This window comes from Amblyomma americanum, chromosome 6 (assembly GCF_052857255.1).
Source record: "Amblyomma americanum isolate KBUSLIRL-KWMA chromosome 6, ASM5285725v1, whole genome shotgun sequence".
In the NCBI taxonomy this organism is placed as follows: domain Eukaryota; kingdom Metazoa; phylum Arthropoda; class Arachnida; order Ixodida; family Ixodidae; genus Amblyomma; species Amblyomma americanum.
The window spans coordinates 72,544,233-72,562,722 of record NC_135502.1 but is presented as its reverse complement, the minus strand read 5'-3'; the positions used below and the strand labels follow the sequence as shown (position 1 = coordinate 72,562,722).

The 18,490-nt window shown below is 48.8% G+C and overlaps 1 protein-coding gene across 1 annotated transcript; it reads right to left on the bottom strand.

Moving 5' to 3' along the window:
- Positions 1 to 14,475: 14,475 nt before the first annotated feature.
- On the bottom strand, positions 14,476 to 17,088 carry LOC144095326 (protein unc-13 homolog 4B-like). Its single transcript, XM_077629096.1, has one exon. The coding sequence runs from the start codon at positions 17,086 to 17,088 to the stop codon at positions 14,476 to 14,478; it is 2,613 nt and encodes an 870-aa protein (XP_077485222.1).
- Positions 17,089 to 18,490: the final 1,402 nt, after the last annotated feature.

Below are 18,490 nucleotides of genomic sequence, written 5' to 3'. Positions count from 1 at the left end.
TCGTTTGAGTAGTTTATTAATTAGAGCCAAAAATGTCCAGAAAGTGGGCGGGGCCGCAGAAGAAGTGGCGCCATATTTGAAAACACCGGAAGTGGGCGGTGTCAAAGCATGGCGCCAAATGTGAAAACGAAGCGTGGGGCTAAGTCTGAACACCCAGAATGTGCAATTGATGGAACTTGATTAAGTGAGACAATTAATTGTGGCAATTAGGAAACTGGATGAATTGACAAATTCTTTGAATCAAAGAGAGGCGACGAGTAAAGCAAACAGAGGTGGAGAGGGGCTAGGAGGCGTCAATGCTTTCGCATTCCTCCAAGGCGGGTTACCGCAGTGATCTCGAAAGTTTTACCAGGCGCCAAGTGAGACGCGCAGCAGTGACTAAGAGAAAGGCGAAGAGGCTAGCACTCACAGGCACCTGCAGTAGACCACTAGGCCCTCCTCCTCGCCACTTGCTCCTTCTCACCACCGCGCGCCTTCCCTTTACCTTTTCTCTTGCTCCTCCGCGGACGCCACCAACATGGTATCGGAAGTTGAGGAATTAACAGCTATCGAATTAAAATGTAATTCGATTGGATTAACATCTTAGGGAGCTTTCAAACATGAAGTACTCGCACTTTGGCAAAGAACGAAATCTCCGGATTGTGGCTCTACCGATCGCCATGTGCCCCTGGTCATATTATCCTGCGAAATCTGCGAAAACTGGGAAATTAACACTAGGTGTTTTTCACGGCGTACTCATTCAGTAGCAGTGAGTAAGCGGAAAATAAACGCCATAGATGTTAGTCAGATATACTTCTTGTCTGTAGTTAGATTGGTGAAAAACGCATCATAATTTATTTCTGTCGTCGAAGTTTCAAATTTACTTAGAAATGCGCTCATACGTATATATAAACCACCTGTATTCAGGGTATCAATCGCATTCATAATTCTGCGTTTTGAAGCTTACTCATGTGCGTGGTATATGGCTATTAGCTACACACGATGAAAATTTTAAACCTAGATTGTTATATCAGCTGGTATTTTAATGCGAAAGCCTAACAGTCGAACGTCATTATAACGAAACGGTTTATAACGAAATAATCGACATAAGGAAGGAATGACAATTCTCTTTGGAAGCACCGTCAACGCGGGCCATAACGAAGTTGCGGCTATAACGAAGTAATCGCCGGGCACCATCAACTTCATTATAACGAGGTTCAACTGCATATGCCCATGAAGCGGAAAAGCCGAGGTTGTCTTTGTCCATGCAACACGGTCCGAAAACCCACATGACCCCATGGCGTCACCGGTGGTCCTTATATCATCATGAAATAAAGAAAAATAACATTTATTAAATAAAATTTCTCTCAAGTGACCAGACGCCTGCACTCGAGAACGCTAACAAGGAAAAAGCCGGATTATTGTACTGGGCGTTGCTTATACGCCCCAGACTGCCGGTTGAGGGAAAGGGAGCCCGGGGAAGGAAAAAGTGATAGTCGCCGAGCGTTGCGGCGCGCTGACGTCATAACAACCTTCTTTCCCTTAAGGGGAGAATCGCTGTAGAGGCATTCGGGTTCGCGTGAACCTGCTCAGTAGCGATGTTTAATCCAGGGGTGAAGACGCTGGCAGGCCGACCTTCTGCATAGTTCCTTCCTCTGGTCCTTGAGGACCCGTGGTGCCTTCCGCCTGGATCTCAGTCGGACGCTGCAGTGGTGAGTTGGCCACAGAACTGTCCGGAAGTCGCAACTTGACTTGGTCCAAGTGACGGTGCACGGTCTCCCCAGCAGCTTCATCTGCAGTTACCATCCGGGTGCCTTGTGTTTCACAAATTGTGGCCGGAATCCAGGGTTCTTCTTGTCCAATGCTTCGTGCTCACACTACATCGACCGTCCGCAAGAAGCCGGGTACATTATCATGACGGGCTATGTTCGACAGGGACCAGGGTTACCACAGCGCTGCCTATTATAGAATGCGGCTAGAACGCCAACAGTCACATTGCCGGTGTCTCTCCCAGGCCAACGGGAACCAGTCGACAACCACGAAGGATCCTTGCTATACGTGTTTTCAATGACCTTTGCCGGTTCTTCTTCAAACCCTGCTTTACGGTCCGCGCAGCTCGTTCCACCAACCCGTTTGACTGCGGGTGATACGGTGCTGCGCGCAAATGTACAACGTTATTCATCCGCAGGAAGTCAGCGAATTCAAATCCTTACCCGTGAACTGAGGGCCGTTATCGGATATGATGGTTTCGGGTATTCTAAAGGTGCTGAACTTGGTGCACAAAGCCTCGATGGCTGAGCACGCTGTGGCGCTTTTCGTGAGCACGACCTCTGTCCATTTAGTATGAGCATCTACCAATATCAGCAACATATGAAATCGATGTGCAGCCTCGACCAACGCCGACCAGTTTCCGGCCAGGGACCGACTCCTGTCTATGTGGCATAGGAGCCGCTTGCACGCAAACAAGATAACTTTTTTGGAGCCGCTTTATGCAGCATCGATCCGGGAGTACCAAAACAGCGAACGCTCTAGTGCCTTCAGCGCCCCGGTTCCTTCATGTGTGTCGGGCAAAAGGTGTAGCATCGCCGTTCCTGCCTCAGTGGGCACGCGATGGCACCAGTACACGAGCTCGTGACTGACAGTCAACTTGTCTCTTCTGTTATAGAAGACTTTGAAAGCCACGTCCTATCTCGCCAGGTGCTGCGGCCAAGCTTCTTGTACCCATTTTTGCACCTTGGTTAACGTCTTGACGTTCGAAGTCAAGACTGGTAGCTGTTTGGCCGAAATCATCCCGTCGTGGAGGCTGTCCGTGAGAAGAACGTACTCACCATAACCGTCGACGTCTTCCATATTATCAAGAAGTGTCGATGAGGTTACAGGAAGCGGCAGAGCGCATCGGCTGGCTGGAGCGTTGGCCTTGACCTTCTTGTGCAGGATGTGGTAGCTGTAGATGCTCAAGATCAGGGCCCAGCGCTCGGTCCGGCCCGCAACCATGGTAAGCACGAGCTTGTCAGAATGGAAGAGGCCCACGAGGGGCTTGTGGTCTGTTGGTAAAGTTAAAACTCTGTCGAGCAGATAGGCTCCAAATTTGAGCGCACCAGACACCAAACCGAGGGCTTTCCGCTCCAACTGTGAATAATTTCGCTCAGGTTGGGTGAGTATGCGGGAGCGGAAGCCAACGGGGCATATTCCGACTGGTGATGCGTAGCATTCGAGAATTAGTGTATTGTCGCCGTCAAAATGGGCTAGCCATTTGGCTTATTTGAGCAGCGTCTTTACCTTGTCAAAGGTCTCCTGCTTCTGGTGGCCCCATCGCCATTTGACATTGCAGCGGAGAACCTTGTACAGCGGCGCCATCATCGCGGACGCGTTGTCGAGGAACTTGTGGCAGTAAGTGACCAGTCGTAAGAATGACCGCAGTTCAGCTGTGGTTTGCGGCCCGTCGACTTCGAGGGTTGCATCGATGTTTTCTGTTCAGGAGTGCATGATGCTGGGCGAGTCGGTCATACATAGTTAAGCAAAGGGTACTACGCAAAAAAAAAAAACAATCACGGAAGAGAAGACGACAAGGACAGGCTCAGACTGGCCCTTGTCGTCTTCTCGCCCATGATTTTTTTTTTGCTCAGTACCCTTGCTTAAAGATGTTTTTGTCTTCGGCAGCACCCTGTGAGAACTTCATCGGCGACCCAGGAAGTTAACTTCAGGCTGTCGAAATTTGCACCTGGTTGTGTGCAAACACACTCTCGACTCTTCACTTTACTTCACTTCACTTTATTACCTTAAAGGCCCCCGGGATTGGGGGTGTTATATAAGGGGTGGGTTACATGTATAAAACAGATTTAATAAACAAAGAAAACACGTAAGGTACATAGATTATTCGATGTTAAATATAGTCTCTAAACAATTCACAAATGTTGTTGGACAGGTGATTGCGGCGATGTCGTGTGGAAGGCTGTTCCAGTCCGGGGCTGAACGTGGAAAGAATAACGATGCAAATGTAGTAGTGCGCGTACGAGGCCGCGCAACTTGGAGGGGATGACCAATGTGGGGGGAAATGCGTGCCGGCGGATTGATGTAGGGCGGATGACGAAGTGAGCTGTAATAAAATTTATGAAACAAGCACATACTAGTAATACGAAGTCTACAAGCTAGAGATGTTAAGCCTGCCTCTGCTTTTAATGACGATATACTAACATTATATGAATAGCCCGAATATATGGAACCGCTGCAGCACTTCGCGAAATATGGTGCAATCATTCCTTTTTAAGACGAAAGCCTTTAATGGCTCATACTCGCGGCCATGAATCTGTCCGGCGTCCTTTACATCCAGCAACTCGATAAGAAAAAAAAATCTTTGTGCACGGTGGGCTTCGAACCATCATCCTTGCGCTCCGCATCCGAGTGTGCTGACGACTACGTTACTTCCTGCCAACGCATGTATTGTTCCCCTTGTCTAGGACGCTGGAGAGTGTTTGCGGAAAGGCGATGAATCAGACGGATGTCTCCCAAACGCCCTCCAGTGTCTCCAGCATTTAAGATTCACAAACAATTGTGTACTTAACATCGTAACCACACAAGCAGTGACACAAGCAGTGACACAAGCAGTGACACAAGCAGTGACACAAGCAGTGACACAAGCAGTGACACAAGCAGTGACACAAGCAGTGACACAAGCAGTGACACAAGCAGTGGCACAAGCAGTGGCACAAGCAGTGAGACAAGCAGTGACACCGCGCTAAAGACTTTCGTCTCACCGCACTTTAGGTCAAGAAAGCGCCCCCTGTATTCTTTTTTCTTCAATGATGACATCATCAAGATAGACTTGCATACCTAGCAAAGGCAAACCGGGGAAAGGAAAGGTGATAGTCGACGAGCACCATTCTCCCGAAGTAGGTTTCAAATCATGTCCGGAGCAAACAGATCAGCTTTGCTGGCCACTTCATTAGAGCACTGCGCCATCACCGCAGCACACACACACCACGCGCTAAAGCTGGTTGGTTGGTTGGCCTCAAACAATGCTGGCACATACCCACTGCGGGGTAGTGGCCAAGACACAGGCGGTTACTTGCTGGGTACAGGAACGTTTTGACAAGAAAAGGAATAGGAATAGTGTGTATGCTTTGCATAGCATACTCGCCGACCTCATGAATTACACGGATCGGCTCCCTGAGAGACTGTAACCAAATGAAATCCTTGCAGCACCGTGTTGTACACAGGCTGAACAGATGAACTGATGCCCCCTTCCCGCCCCTTGCAGTGTTGCTCCGAATGCGCATTCCATGCCTCACCACAACTGTGAGCGCAGACAGACGTATACCCCACCGATACCATACGCCAACAAATGGCATGTCTTCGGTTCGCAAAAGCTTCAGACAATATAGAATGCATCGTAGCGGGAAATGACGGTGCGCAAATCATTTTTCGAATACTTCTTCAACGTTTCGAATATTTCCATTACCAAAAAACACCTTGTTTGTTTCCTCATTTTTCTCCGGCGTTCAAAATTTCCGGAAATTTTCCACATATCAAGGCGAGAGAGAGACCCACCCTCCAGCTACCGCATTTTCTCTTCGCAATATCACCCTCTTCCTAGCACAGTTGACACATAACATACGCTAAGAACTGCAACTAGCAGCGCCCTCTTCAGCAGCGGTGGGGCAGTGGAAATTTGGGTAAAATTGGTATATATTTATAAAAAAGCACCAGAAGCAACATTACAATCAGCACTTCTGCAGTGCGGCGCTCAGTTGACTCTTCGAACGCAAGGACAGCTCTGTCCAGAGGTCGTACCTGTACCTCTGAACTTTTTTTCATACGGCCAGTTATTTCTGGAATGACGATGGATAAATTATTACAACCCACACGTTTCAACATGCCATGAAATAAGCTTCAGGGAGCCCTATTTCTCCATGCAGATTGTCTTCAAACAGCGTGAGGCTGCCGCAACAGTTAAGCCACATTCATATCAAGTGTGGTGACTTTCATCTTGCTATTTCATCCGAATTTGTGACACTTCTACATTATTTTGTGCTTTCTTTTATGGTTTCTGTAAACCAAGGTGTAAAGCTTGTAAAACTTATAATTTATCCCGTGTTTTTATCAGAAAACTTTAAAAAAAGCAAAGCAACCACAGAACTTAATAACTTGATTATTCAATACCAATAAATGAAGTGAGCACCACAGCGCTGCTTTTGCCGACGGGCTCTTGGACGTTGTTTCCAGAATGCCTGCCAATTACGCGGCAGATAAAGATGTACGTGTTTACACATATAACTATAAAGCTAACTAACACTAACCTCCAAGCAAAGAGAGAAACAAAAAAAAAGGGATGCTCTGAACACAGTTTACATTATCAACATGCAGCTGTCAAGTTATCAAAACCCGTCAGGGATTCCAGCTAGTCCCGTTATAAAGCATTAAAGTAGCGTAACTCCTGTCACCATTTAATTAAACGCGCTTCACAGCATGCGGCCCCAGAGCCACAAACCATACCATGATGCAGCAAAAACCAAAGCCGTGTCTTCGGCGCTCATCGTCGTAAAGCACTCTCCAGCGCATAGGTTCCAAGTGACAACTCTGCAACGCGAGTGAAAGTTTGTGCCAAGCTTCTGAACGCGCGACTACTGCCTTTTTTTCTGCTTTATATCACCCGAGAAACATCATCGGTTCGTTATTTTGTTCTATCTTGTTCCTTCCCCGCATCGCCAAGTATTAAGGGTGAAGCTTCGGGAAGGGTTATACGCCGATGACGGAGACCAGTGAGCGTGCCGAAAGCCCGCTTAATTCTTTATCGGAACTTCCTAAAAGCAGGGATTAGCATTTCGTAATTACACTGACGCGCTCCGGCGCGCCCGAGAGAAACAGCGGAGCAAAAACAAAAATAAAGAGCCGAAAAAAAAAGAAGAGACGTCGAGGGTCGACGGCGGGACAAACAAGACCACTGCAACGCGACCCAGTTCTCCCACCCCCGCAAAATCCTCTTTGCTCCATGCGAGAAGCAGGGCAAAGTTCGGTACCAGTACATATTAGCTGCGAAGCAGCAGCAAAAGAGATAACGAAACGGCAAGATAAAACGCCTTCCATGAAGCAAGACACTCGACGCGCCAAGAGGACCGTAAATGCTGGAATGCGAGACGCACAAAAGACGCCTAAGTACGAACTAAAAAAGTAGAGAGAGAAACGAGGATGCTTAAGGCCGTGCTCGAGGGAAATCATTTACCTATTTATCAGTCTTCCCTCAGCCCAGACATAATGCTTTATTGTGCTCCGAGCTTTGCGCGAACGTAAATGTGCTCTTTTACTCCACGCAAGGTTGCGTCTTGTATCGGCTGCTCATCGGTACAACAACCGAAAATAAAGCAGAAGAAGAAAAAGACGAGCGGCGTAAGAAAACTTGAGTCGTCCGGTTGCGCCATTGTTCAGGATCCTTGCGAAACGCCGCGGGGAGGTGGGGGGGGGGGGGGGGATGCGGTGCGCGGAGTTCGCCCGATGTCCCAACGCCGCCGCGCGGGCGTAACAAGACGCGAGCATCTCCTGTTTGTTGCAGCGAGAAGGCAACGACGGCGACTCGGAGAAAAAGTGACGTCGCCCCATCGGCTGCAGCTGGTAGCGTTGGAGCAAGTCGTGGAGGGGGAGGTGGTGCGGGACGTCACTTCGGGCATATCTCTGCAGAACCGTACACCAGATTGCGTGTCAAGTGCCCTTGACCAATGACCGATGAGCAGCTAGCGCTGCCAGAGTTGTTCTCCTCAGCAGCTCTCCGACGACGAAGAAGAAGACGGTGCTTTGTGGCGTCGGCTCAGAAGATGTTATAGCGCGCTTTCGCCTTTGTTCTCTTTGTTAAATAGCGCGCTTTCGCCTTTGTTCTCTTTGTTAACATCGATGGTGCAGAGATGCGGGGATTGTGGCGCGTTGTGTAATAAAGCAAGGCTCAGAAAGTGACTCTCTTTTTATACTTTAGACTGTAATACACGAACGTTCATCCGAAGGCAGACTACGGAATACGATTACGTACTGAACTTGTTAGCTTCGCGGAACAACGAGAATAATTAAAAGTCACCGAGAAAAATTTGAAAAATTCGTGCGTTACAAAACTGCAGCCTGTACAATTGTCTGCTCTGGAGAAGTGGGCGTTCCCGTTAGTGCAATCAAAGCGACGAGTCCCCAATTCTCCGAGGTTATTGCACTGCTTCTCTAGGCTTGCTGTACATTAACCTTCTTTTTCTTTTTTGTACGGTAAGTTATTACCTTTTTCTAATTATTGCTCCTGGTGAGCTGTGAAGAAACCATAAGCGCTTTTCTCAATTTCCGCTCAGTTGTCACTAGTACATCGATAATGATCGGCCCCAATAATGAGTTAGCGCGAGCCTTAAGACATGAGGGCAGTTAATGTTACGCGTAATTTTTTTTATAGACAACGTAGCTAAGGCAACGAGCGCTTACGATTCACCTTCTCGAAAGTGATCAAAAAGTCTCGCGTATGTGCGTATTCTTCGTATGGAATAACGAAAGTGATATAACGCTAATGAGTCATAATTTTTCTCGCTAAAGAGGTTCACTGAGTCGTGGTGTACACGAGAGTGAAGAGCTTTGCATAAATTTCGTCCACCCATGGTTTTCTTACCATATGCCAAAATGACAATGTACGTGACGCTTTGCATTTCGCCTACATCAGAAAAAGTGGTAGCGTTTTAACGTATTTAAACCGCGTAGAAGTGCGAAAGCATGTGTTTAGCCTGATACTGAAAGGATTTGAGCAAGGGTCTCTGTAGCTGCGCCGCCACCAGAGCGGCGCATGCGTCAACAACAGCGTCTTCGCAGTCTCGTGTCAGGCAAAGCCAGCGTAATGCGCCAAGGAGGTCGTGCAAGTGCAGTCCTGGTGACACATGCTGAGCGAGGCGACAACGCCGCCTGAGTTGCCGCCCTTACGTAATGCGCGCGCTGGCGACACAGGTCCCGCGGCGCCATCTACCACCAGGGCGGCCAGTAACCAGCTCCGGTCGCGCGGGTCACCTTCAAGGACAAGGTCATAGTTCTCTTGGCTGGGATTGGATCCCGTCAAGGAGTGCTTCCGCAATAAAACGCAAGCCGCCACAGGGCGCTTCGCGTGCAGCCAGACATCCTCAGCACCAAAAGGCCATAGCTGCTCAGATGCCACGGCGTCTCTGTACTGAAGCCAGAGGTCGATCAGTGATGTGGCCCAAACACAGGAACAACAACAATTAGCCTCATAGTATAGTGGGCCAGTTGGTATTGATAAAGAAAAAATTGTAGAGCTATGCTTACTGGCATAGCGCATTAATCAGCGGAGGCTGTTATAGCGTTGGTTCAGCCATTTAGGTTAATCCCACCCTCTATCTCTCCTCTCTTTCTCACTTTTCCTCTACCCCCTTTCCCCTAAACATGAAATGGAGATTTCTCTGCCTATACTTTGCCATCTACTAACCGTGGCAGGTGGCCGCCATTTAAATGAATTGGATTAAATGAAATTCTGCTATTCACGCTAAATTAAGGTATTTCAGCCACCTGCGGCCATTGAATTCAATTTAATTGGTTTAAATTAATTAAATAAGAGTGCACATCCTGGAAGCGCTCCTCGTCATTCTCAAGAATAGTCATCTTGAACAAGGCGAACAGAGAAATGTTTTTTTTTTAATGGAAGGTACTGATTTGAAAGGAACTGGTCCGACTAGAGCTCGGTATACATCATACACTCGATGCAAACCACGTTTGTTACAATGTAATCTTTATGACACGACGACGGCTGATAGGATGCGTTATTTTCACTAAGCTTCAGTTCGAGATTAATCAAATACTTTGTGTCACAATTCGCGATAATAAAATAAGGGCATCTGGCTGAGGCCTGATATGCAGGAGGGGCTGGTTAGGGCATGGACTGCAACGTTGTGTCTCCGTGTGGTTTAACCACCGTCATGGCCGGGCTCCCCTCCAGCCTAAGGGGGTTAGAAAGCGAACACTCTCGTCCAGCGTAGCCATGAAGATGGCGACAGCAAGTGTCCTCTGGAAGCAGCCAGCGTACCTTTGCCATTGTGCCCTCTGTCCACACGACAAAGATAGCTCCCAGGCCCTGCCGTAATGGACTTCCCAGAGAGGACCCGGGCGTCATCTGGGTCCAGTTACCGTGTTCGGCCGCGCCACAGTGCAGCCGTCTTCAACGCCAAAGAACGTCGCGCCGAACTTTGATCACAAAAGGCCTCGTTTCCAGTGTCTCTTCTGCGTACCGAGCCCGGCAGCGGCGACCCGCTGTGCATTATCCTCCCATCCGTAGTAACCATGTCTGCAGACAAAGGAGTAGTTTCCTCTACCCCGCCTGGCGCATCGGGACTCATGAAGAACAGGTGAGTGCCACACGTGTTGACTCCCTGCGGACCCTGGGAACCCCACTCGCGGACCTACCGCTCTCAACGCAACCTATAGATGACATCCCCCTCACCCTCAAGCTCAACACGTGACGAGGCGTGTCCACCAGTAAGAGTGCCAAAGCGAACTTCTCAGGACCCTCCCTCTTCGGCAAGCCCGGCCTCTAATCGGGATTTTAGGGTATGAAAGCCATATAAAGTATGTATAAAGTTTTCCCTGTGTTCTTCGTAACCACATCTCCGACTACCTCGTCCCTTCTCCGGCACGGCATGCTGTCTGAATCCCAACGCAATTACTTCACCGCGAAAAAACTGTCGTGCGGCCTGTGGCCGGGTGTCGCATTTCCCCATCCCTATACTCATTCTTAATTGGCGTGGCAGATAGCCTGACGTGCGGACTCTGACGATGTGATTGGGCCATTACGCGTGCATAATCTCGTTCCGTCGTCACTTGTCCCTGCGGACGGTCTTAATCGGTGACGAAGATTCTACAAGATCGTGGCCTTATAATTTCAGGATGCACACAGCCATTCCACTGCTGCTGCAGTATCTCAAGTAGGCACGCCTCAGAGACCAGTATAGACTTCATCTCCATACCTACTATAGTGTCTGTTTTCTATTACTTTGAGCTTCCTCTTTCCATCCTTCTTGCCTTAATTTATTTGTTTATTTTTATTTATTTACAATTATGTTACCCCAAAGGTAAGGGCTGTGACAGGGTAGGTCTGACGTCAATAAACATCGAAGTATGAAGTAAAACAGTGAATGGAAAAAAAAGGAAACAGTACATGTAATGGAAAGCACAAAATGAAAACAGTGCATTCTACTCCTTCCAGTAAAGTGGTGGCCAATAACCGGTCAGTTTCTCGTTCACTTCTACATCATACTTTTCCTGCAAGTGTGCATTTTTGCACTCCCGGCGGCAATTTTTTTTTCATCGAGATGAAGCACTGAGCACGGAAAGCAGGGAGCCCAAGGCCCCAGCCTTGTCACCACAAAACATGATAAAGTTTGCCTAATCCTATGCGCGGCGCGAGGACAATCTAGGACATCATCCTCGAATAGAAAGCGCTGTGGAAATATGACAACATTGAAAAAAAAAATCTTAGCGAGTGCGGCAAGCTGCTGATGTCGACGGCCTCGGCTGTCGGCCGTGATTTGCGGCAATGTGATCGAAGTCATGAGCGCGCATTTGCGCATCCCGAAGCGGTCTTCCGGGTAGCATCGATTGAGAGAAGCAAGCGCCAGAGGACCACCACAAACTTTTCTTTATGAATGGCCATTATAACTGAAGTGAATATAAATGACCAAGCACGCACAATAATAATGGTTTATGGTTTATGGGGATTTAGCGACTCAGGCTATGAGGGACGCAGTAGTAAAGGGCTCCGGAAATTTCGACCACCAGGGGTTCTTTAACGTGCACTGACATCGCACAGCACACGGGCCTCTAGAATTTCGCCTCCATCGATATTCGACCGCCGTGGTCAGGATGAAACCCGCGTCTTTCGTGTCAACAGCCGAGTGCCACAACCACTGAACCACAGTGGCGGCTACACACACAGTATTAGTTCTGCTGTTCGTACCTGTCTTTGGTATTATGCGACCAGAAATCTCGACTGAATTCCCCATAGTTAAAATGAACGATGATATAAAATTAGTCAAATATTAAAATGAGCGAAACCGATTACAGGCGGCTAAATGTATGATCGGATACAAATGAAATGCGAACAGCGGAGCGCGTGACCAAAGGCCTATTTTACGCCGCCCGCCTGCCGTCATCAGAGGGAGGCGCGCTGATCCGGTATGCGATAGTTTTGCTTCTGTTTTCTTTGAAGTACGTTTTCTCGCTTTGCCACTGGAGCGCCACTTGTATTCTGTCCACCGACCACAACTTGCGCAGCCGGCTTAGCTGGCGGCAAAGGCTGTATGTAGCCCGCCTCGTTGAAGCGAGCGCTCTTAGCTCTTTGGCTGGCAGTGTTTCGATTTTTCTTCTACCATCGCCCGGTTATCAGCGTCTGGTTGCCACGCTAACAGTGAAAAAAAAAAAAACGATCAGGTGGCGGTCGGTGTCCAACGAGGCCGTCGCTGAATCGCTTGCTTCTGGCAGTGAGCAAAACTTTGTCGCCGTACTGCCGCCAGAAATGTGGCGCTCCGGCGGCAAAGCGACGAAATGGACGTCAAAGAAAACAAGCAACGCCATCGCAGACGAGAACAGTACGCGTATGTCTGATGACGACAGGCAGACGGCGTAAAATGGCCCTTTGGTCACGCGCTTCGCTGTTCGCATTTCATTTGTTGCCGACAGTAGAAGCTACAACGAATGAGGTAGAGGCGATGAGAATTTTTCTTTCCTCTTATTCTAAAGGGGGCTGTTTCTTGAAGCATGGAAAGGCTTGGATAAGCTACATAGCCCCTATGCTGTTCAAAACCGCATTCATACGACTCGTAGCTTAACAGATTCTCCCTCTGAAAGCGTATGTAACCCCAAGACCTAACGAAAAACAAGTGTTTCCGAAGCTAAACAGTCGAAAGTAGAACATAGACAAGAGCACCGAGTACACACGATTACACTTTCATATTAGCATCATTATGTACTCTAAAGGGTACCGTATATTGCCACTATTTTCAAGAGAGCATGAAAATTGATCAATATTAAATGCGCGGCAAGATACAAAAAAAATTCAGCATAAAAGAAACAAATAATCAGCACGTTCATTCATTTATTACCTACTGCGGACCCTTGGGTCTAAGTGGAGGGGCATTAGGAGACATATACAAACAGCGATGAACGAATCAAGAACAGGCAACTACACATTTATAAATTTTTAGCCACTTTGTGTAGCTGTCTGTAAACCATCGTTCCATTTCGTTATTGTTGCAGGAAAAAAGTAAAATTTAAACGTATAATTTACAGCACAGTACGGTGTGAGTCGGTCAGGACGGTGATGTCTTGTGTGCCGTGTTATTGCAGGAGTTACATCTGAAACGGACCTGTTTTCCTAAATTCTGGCGAATATTCTTTGTTCTGTGTATCAAATTTTTAAGCATTCAACTTTTGTAAGGTCGGAAGTCAGTTTCGCGACGTCAGCTCGCACAGAGCTGTCACTCTGGTTTGGGAACGCGTAGACGTTGTGCTGTGTTATTCCCTACTCTGTCGAGTGCTCCTTCTATCGTTAATGGTAGCGTTCGAGAAGGCATCTCGCAACGCTGTAGCCACCGTGACACAGTTCCGGAGAATGAGGCTTTTAGATGCTAACTTCGCGCGCTCAGAATAAACGTCGCTGCGCGGATTAAGGGAGCAAGCAGAAGCGCATCAAAATGCGAAGGCACTGTTTACGCGGGCTTAGTCAACTGTCAGAGAGTGCTTCAGTGCTTCGAAAAACAAGGTTTACCTTATATAAGTAGATTTGTCCACGTAGTTATCCCTTTCCGAGCCCCATCAATGTCGGCACATTGCAGTCAACTACGATTTTTACGGATGCGCGCTTCAAAAAACAAAAACAAAAAAATAGGGCGCTTCACGACAAAATGAATACTGTGACAGGCCGGGCCAAGCTCGACAGCACCTAATTATACAACGCATTTACAGAGAGCGCTCCCATCTAACGAGCTTGCTCGTTATATAGAGCTCCTGAACCGTTAAGATATGGATGTACAAACACTACTTTTCAAGAAACAGCACTAAACAAAAACGAAAGAAAAACAGCGAAAAAAATGAGCATGGAAGCGGTTGTTTTCGTAGTTGTGTATTTTCCTCTGCAAGGCGCGTAGCACGCATGCTCGATTATCTGGTAATCCAGGATTTGCCCAATGATTGTCCGTTAGAAACTGCCTGTGCTGTATTCTAACCAAGAAACGCCACGCTGGTAATAGTTTATTCCATACTATTGTGTATTATGCAGTTAACACATCCGTAGAAGGGCAAGATTGTACTTTTTTGCTTCATTTCGAAGTTCTTAAATCTTAAGAGTGCAATGCATCTCAAGGCGAAACAGCAGTGATGGGCTCCAGCAGTTGCATATTTCACTCTTGCAATCGGGCAGAGACGAAAATACAAAAAACGCCTCTGCTGTTTGCACGCAACGACGGTTAACACAGTCCACGTGACTGTTCCTCAAACTATGACGACCCCCGCGTCTTTTGACAGACTGACGCCGTGCTCTTCTAAAGCTCGAACGGTTTCGTGCAACTGTCCGTCAAGAGCAACGTAAGGTTTGATGTCCAACTCTGCGGGAGAGAGGCCCGCACCATCGGCATGAAACACGTCTCTGAGCTGGAACAGCGCCCTGTGCAAGCCCTGAAAGCTGAGAGGCGCCGTAGTGAACCGATACAAGTAGTTCTCTTGGACCAGAGAAGCTTCTTCCCTGATGGATCCGACAACGGACCTCCACAGAAGGCGAAGCATCTTGCGGAATGCTATGTCGTCCAAGTGGTCGCGAAGCGTCCCGATGCAGGCGTCTACGTACAGCACCAGTTCGTGAAGCGCGCGGTCTTGCAAGTGTCGCGAACTCGCGTCGGAGACGCGAGACACTCTCTTCCTTTGTTCCGGCTTGAGCTTGTCCACGGCTTCAGAGCAGACGCGAGACATGGCGATCAGGGACTCGTCCAGTGCCTTTTCCAGCGGGAAGCGAGCCTCGCCAGCCCTGAGCGCGATGTCGCCATCAGACAAGCAGACGCCGTCGACTTGCGTTATGGTTTCCTGCAGGAAGGCCGCGATGCGCGCGAAGCTGCTTATGGCAACGCAGAGCTGGGCAGACACTTCAAACTCGCCGACGACGTCGAAGTAACCGGCCGACTCGACGCGGCCCGAAAGACAGCGCACGAAATGGGAGCAGTCCTCCGCCACAGCCGCAGTGAAGGCCCGGGCACACTGAAAGTTGCGGAGCTCGAGTCTTTGCCACAGATGAACATAGCGGGCGTGCAGAATGTCGACCGTGTCTCGGACGGCTGTCCCATACTTGATGTCGCGGGCCAGCTGAGACATGTCATCCCTGCTTACCAGATCGGATATCCATTGAGACACAGGTCTTCTGGCCAGATCGAACCACATCAAGACCAGGTCAAAACCGAACCAGCCTTGGAAGCTGTCCATCTCCAAACGCCCTCTTTTTGCCTCAAGCGCATTGGAGGTTCGCTTGTGGAACCCTTGCAGAAGATAAAAGAGTTGCAAACTCTCCTCCACTTTGTTCGAGCTGGGAACCGACTGGCTGAGAAGCGTGGAGCAGAAGCTCGATACTCTTGTCTGAAATGCCTCGCAAATGAACGCGTCCAGTTCTTTGTGCACAATCTCGGTGTACGTTTCGCTCCAAGCAGATTTGAAAATACGATCGGCCTCTTCGTGATAACTGCCTATGACGCAAAGTATCTGCTGCACCATATTTATGAGTGAATCATCATCGCGCCCACTATCTGGCATCAGTTTACACTGATACCAAGCAGAAGCGTCTTTCCTTATCTCCACACTCGCCAGGTCCGTGACTTCATATTCTACGAGCGCTTCAATCGTGACGCAGCAAAACAAGAGTCCCAGCAGATCAACCCGCTCGTACTTCTTCGCGAATGAAAAGTTCTCGTGAAGTCTTGCCAGGCGCTCCAAGCACGGTTCGGCTAGAGCTTTCACTACCACCTCTAGGGAATTAACGAGAAACTGGTCCTGCGAATCCTTGATTGATGACCTCATCTGCGCCAAGAGTCGATACAATACACAAAAGTTGACTCTCCCCTTCCGCGACTTGACCACATTCGTCAAGGCCGTGATCTGACACAACAGTTGCTCCGCGAACGAGAGGTTGTGGTACTGCGCATGACGATACAGTAACGTGAGGCCCTCTTCGGCGAGACACTGTTCCCACTGGGTCCAGGAGAGTGGTACACCTCGAACGACCGTCGACACACGTTGCAGCAAAAACACGAGGCACAGGTAGTAGTGGTAGCGGAGCACAGTGCGACGGTCAAACAGCTTTCTGGGCCTGCACTCGAATGCAAACCTCACGTAAACACGACCGTACGCGCCCCTACCGCCGGCGTCCCTGAGCTTCAGCCAGTGTTCGCACCCCGTGCACGGTATCTCGTTGATAAACATCGAAGCCGTGCCCATGAAGTCGTCGGCGCCGTCAAAGGAGCACAAGGTCTCGAAGAACTCTCTCAGGAAGTGAACGCACGAACCGCAGGAACGCACGTCCCGCAGCTCGCGGCACACGCCGCACACGGTTCGCGGGTCCCTGTCCCACACGGCCAGCTCAAAGGCGTCCGCATCCGGATCCGGGACGCGGATGCGAAAGCTCTCGTCCCACGTGGGGCACACGGTGCTGCTCTTGACGCTGGTCAGGTACACCTCCGCGCCACCGCCGCCGACGCGGAGGACGCAGTAGGGATCGGACTTTCCGCTCACGTCTCTGGCCACGAGACCTTCCGCCTGGACGACCGTGACACACAGCTCCACTCGGGCTTCCGGAAGGCGCGCGGCGAGGCGCGCCAGCTTCTCCGCGCTCGATGCCTCCACGACCTCGGCGAACGTGGCGCTCACGTAGCTGCGTAGCTCCTGGTTGATGGCCCCGTAGGGCTTAGTCGGTTTGCCCACGGCCCGCTCGGCCAGATGCAGGCACTGAACGCACAGCTTCAAGAAGTCCCGCGGTGAGATGGGATCGAAGAGTTTCTCGAGTTCCTGCGCGGAATAAGGGCTGTCCTCGTAGATTTCGAGCGGACTGGAAGAGCCGCTGGGGACCATGTGAGACTTCTTCGTTCTCTTCTGCCTTCAACCTCAGGCTAATTCACGGTGGTGCACATTGCCGGGACCATCCTACGGAGATCAAATACAGGGTCGGCACTTGACTGGATGCATTCTATAGCTGGAGGCTGCGATGCCATGAAGGACACTGGGGAACCTCGTCTGTGTATTTTCATAATTGATAATTGAGGTAAACAAAACGAGACAGGTGGATGCACACACTGTTCATTCATCAGGTTACGTTGCGGAAATAATAATGCCTAATTTGTACGTGGCAGATGCAAAGAAAGCGGCGATTAGGCATGCTGTAGAGCCGATGAAGACATGGAGTTCATTTTAACATGCTTTGAAATGATAATACATGACTGTTTATGGATCGCGCTTTCATTTAAATGCGGCCGTGGTGGCTGGGATTGGACGCGCCCTCGCGCTGTGCAGCAGAAAGCCACGGCTATTAGTCACCAAAGTGGGTGCACGTTTAAATAATTAACAGGGCGGTATATTTAATTGGCGAGGATACGCCCGTATTCTGCGTCAGGTAGCATCAACACGGGCCGCCTCAATGTTTGAATGGCGGCATCATTGAGGGCTTGGGGATATAAAGTCGCCTGGACGTTTCTTTTCTGACTGTATATCAAATTTATATCAATTTTGACTTTAAACAATGTATATAGAAAGAAATATTTCGTATATTGCCGAAAGCAGGACTAAGAATTCGTACCAAACGCGCTAATGAAATTAAATGAAGCAGCTTGTAGCACTAGTGATAAAATTACAAGAACAAAAATAATTCTGAACGCTATACCAACGAAGGTATGCAAGGCTGCCGTTGAAAATTTATTATCTTTGACACTAGATGTGACACTAGATACCAGAGTGCACATGTACAGGAATGGGGCCCGAAGTAGATACTGTACAGAACCTGTTAATTTAAATATGTAGTCAAAGTAAATAAAAGCAGTCGGTCAGCAAAAAAAAAAAACAAAGCATGCAAACTCACGCGCTAATGAAATAAATCCAGATAAAAATAAAGATTAGTAGATTTTCACTGCGATTTTCTGCGACCTTCACCGAATTACTATACGTGCATATTCACCCTTTCGGAAAAAGTTTTGTGCTGCAGTATGCCCAAAAAGATACATAAATAAACAAATAAAATAAATCCTTCCCATGGTAAATCGAGAAAGTATAACATGCTGATAATTTGATGTCCGATTATACTTATAGTGTGTGGGAAGAAATATTTGAGCTGGAAATGCTTTTCGATCGTGGGCTGCGGTGGCTCGCTGGCTGTGCCTTTGCGGCCGGGATCACAGGCTCCATCCCGGCCGTGGCAGCCACATTTCAATGGCCGCGAAATGTGAAAATGACCGAGTATTGTGATTTCTGCGCAGGTTGGTGG